Below are 3,482 nucleotides of genomic sequence, written 5' to 3'. Positions count from 1 at the left end.
AATCAGGTGTGTTGGAGCAGGAAAAACATAAAACATGCAAGACTGCGGCCCTCCAGGACCAGGATTGCCCACCCCTGCTATAAAGAAAAAGAATAAAACCAGTGGTGGGCACTAGTCCACTAAAACACTAATTACAGACCTAAATTTTTCCTTTGCACTTTAGGGGTTTTACTAATTTCTGCAAATGACGTGCAGATTTATGCTTTCTAAATTTAGAACTGAGTAGCGCTAATCACAAACAACGTGATAAGTTTGATCATAAATACTGTCTAAAGAAAAAGGAGAGCCGTCTAAACTCAAAACGTTCTGTAGCAAAATGTTTCATTAAAGTTTCATCATCTTTTTCTTGAACCTTGAAGGGGAAAGCCTCAACACAACGGACCTCCACTGTGTGGAAACAGCGCCCCCAACAGGCAGCATCGTGTTCACAGAGCTTTATACTCTCACTGGTTCTCCTGTGTGAAGGTTTTCATTTAGTAGAGTTCCCACAATTCTTTGCGTGGCAGGAAGCAGTTGGAGCTGAGTGACAAACAAACAGCATCCAGCCATCATTACTGTTGTTTATAAACTTAAATGAAGGATAGAGGGAGGAATTATAATTTATGTCCCGCTGTCTCACGTCGTGTTGAAGCTCACACGAAACAGTTCAAATTCACACTCTTATTTTGAAGTGAACGGCTTCCTGTTCGTCCTGTAGCCTACCCAGAATGCATCACTTCAGTTTTACAATAATCATTTTAAAATTACTAATATGTGGCCCATCACATCAAAACAAGGATTAAGTTTAAAAATGGTGTATGGAGTAATAGGCAAATATAGTGTTTTGATTAAAACACTTACAAAAATTGCATTTCGTCAAAATACAACAAATTATCAATGTTTCATTTGAATGAACTTTGTGAAATTCAGTATAATCATAAAAAAATTTGAAGCACGCTTTTRTGCAGTAGCAAAAAAACAATCTGACTTTGAGGAAAAACACCTTTAAATTTTAAGATTTTCTCTGTGAATTAGCAAAGTTTTTGTTTCTTTCCAGCTGGGAAATCTCAATATTCAAAAACTATTTGAGATTTCCTCTTCATAATGAAACGAAAAAAAAATCCTCAAAAATTACATGAAATTAGGATTCAGACCAAATATTAATGTATTATCATAACCAACAAGACAAATTAAGTCATATTTCTGGTTCCGTTCATGATATCAGGATGATCCAGGTATCAAAATGTAGCTTTTAAAGCCAAAATCTGAAAATGTGATGAGGTTATTTTTACCACATTTGACTTAATCCTCATTTTGATATGATGGGTCACATATATCTGCATGTTTTCTTACTGAAGCCCAGTGTTGTATCAAGTACCTGAAAGTAATACTTGAGTAAAAGTACAAATGTCTTATCATAAAATTACTTTGGTAAAAGTTCAAGTACCCTCTACGAATATTACTTGAGTAAAAGTCTTAAAGGGTCTGATTTATTTTGTACTTAAGTATCAAAAGTAAATTTTTGACATAAAATGTACTTAAGTAATAAAAGTAAAAGTACTGAGTAAAAGTGAATGGTTAGRTTTTCCAAAATACATTAAATGGGAGGTGACTTCTTCAGAAAATATTTTTTTCTAGGTGCAGCTTTGATTGTGTACAAACTAAATACAGTATCAGAATGKTATATATTTATACTTCTCATCCAACCACAATTAAATTCCCTCTATCCAGGAGACACAATTTGTCAGGACAGTGTTTTTTTTTACAATAACGAGCTGAAATGAAAAAACGACTTTCTACTTTTACCTTTTTAAAAAATGTAAGGAGTAGAAAGTACATATAATTGTGTAAAAATGTAATGAGTAGAAGTAAGAAGTACGCTGAAAAAGAATTACTCAAGTAAAGTACAGATACCCAAAATTTCTACTTAAGTACAGTAATGAAGTATTTGTACGTTCAGCTCTGCTGAAGCCCTACCATAAACCTAAGAAAATGACCAAGAAGCTGCAGAACTAGCAATCAACAACTATTTTTTTATTTTAACACCATGGCTCAAAAGTCTGTTTCAACAAATCACCTCCCCAAACTGCGACATGTGCCAACCTGTAAGTGGAAATGACCATACCACTAATTAGCAGTACTGAGCTGCGGACATGTTGTCACTGGAATGTTTTCTGCTCAATGGAGACAGGTTTGTGAAGTTTTTTTTTTTTTTTGAACGTATGCACGTTTGATCTTGTGGACCTAAATAAATTTTCAAGCGCTTTAGAAATTGCGCAGCTAAATTTTGAATTAGCGCTGCCCACCACTGAATAAAACATATCATCTACACGTCCATTTTTAGAGTTCATATGTTTAAAGCTGCTTCCCGTCGTTAGGTGAGAACATCAACATCTGCTGGAGCCCCGACGGTCAGACCATCGCCGTGGGGAACAAAGACGACGTGGTGACCTTCATCGACGCCAAGACGCATCGCACCAAAGCTGAGGAGCAGTTCAAGTTCGAGGTGAACGAGATCTCCTGGAACAACGACAACGACATGTTCTTCCTCACCAACGGCAACGGCTGCATCAACATCCTCAGGCAGGAAACCTTGTTGTTGTTTTTATTTTTGTAGCGTATTCGAACAACGTTCAGAACCGTTCGTTTTGTCTGCAGCTACCCGGATTTGAAGCCCATCCAGTCCATCAACGCTCACCCGTCCAACTGCATCTGCATCAAGTTCGACCCCACGGGGAAGTACTTCGCCACGGGAAGCGCCGACGCCCTGGTGAGCCTGTGGGACGTGGACGAGCTGGTGTGCGTTCGCTGCTTCTCCAGGTCTGCGCTCGCAGGAAGGAGGGTTTCTGTTGAAAACGTCCGGGGATAAACGGAATAAAATCCATGATTGTTTTCTCGTGCTGCAGGCTGGACTGGCCGGTGAGGACGCTGAGCTTCAGCCAYGACGGCAGGATGCTGGCCTCGGCCTCCGAGGATCATTTCATCGACATTGCCGAGGTGGAAACAGGTCAGAGCCAGAGTTTTCTGTTTATATGTTTAGTTTTAGAAGAGCTGTCAGAGTTTATGGTCAGGAATCTGAAGAACGGCATGAAAATATTGAAAAAAACAAGTTTTACCTTTGTGAAAATCAGTTTTTGTTTTTTTTCCACCTGAGGTCATGAATAGAAGCATTGTAGGGATGCACGATAACTTATTTTTAGAACTGATACCGATAACGTGCCAGGAGATAAGACTAGTCAAAAATGACTAAGATCATAACATAAATAAACAAGACCAAAACATAATGACTCCAGTGTATTATATTATTTGAAATAAACTCTTAACAAGCAAACATTTCTTTAAGTATATCAAACAAAACTATTTCTCAAATGGCCATTTTTTTTAAATAAGTCACATTAATTATAAGAAGACCTTTAACACTGATCTCAGATTTAAGCACAAGAGAAAAAGTCATTACACAACTTCAAAACAGATAATGCACTAACACAAGTTAGATTCAAAGT

General features: G+C 37.6%; 1 protein-coding gene across 1 annotated transcript in view; it reads left to right on the top strand.

Moving 5' to 3' along the window:
- Positions 1-3,482, top strand: part of thoc3 (THO complex 3) — an 8,465-nt gene that overhangs the window by 2,698 nt on the left and 2,285 nt on the right. The window contains exons 3-5 of the mRNA XM_014030135.1: positions 2,358-2,562; positions 2,638-2,799; positions 2,886-2,986. Of these exons, the coding sequence (XP_013885589.1) occupies positions 2,358-2,562; positions 2,638-2,799; positions 2,886-2,986 (468 nt within the window). The remainder of the gene's footprint in view (positions 1-2,357; positions 2,563-2,637; positions 2,800-2,885; positions 2,987-3,482) is intronic.

The sequence above is a fragment of the Austrofundulus limnaeus genome, unplaced genomic scaffold (assembly GCF_001266775.1).
Source record: "Austrofundulus limnaeus strain Quisiro unplaced genomic scaffold, Austrofundulus_limnaeus-1.0 Scaffold1004, whole genome shotgun sequence".
Classification (NCBI taxonomy): domain Eukaryota; kingdom Metazoa; phylum Chordata; class Actinopteri; order Cyprinodontiformes; family Rivulidae; genus Austrofundulus; species Austrofundulus limnaeus.
This window is presented reverse-complemented; position numbering and strand designations above follow the sequence as displayed.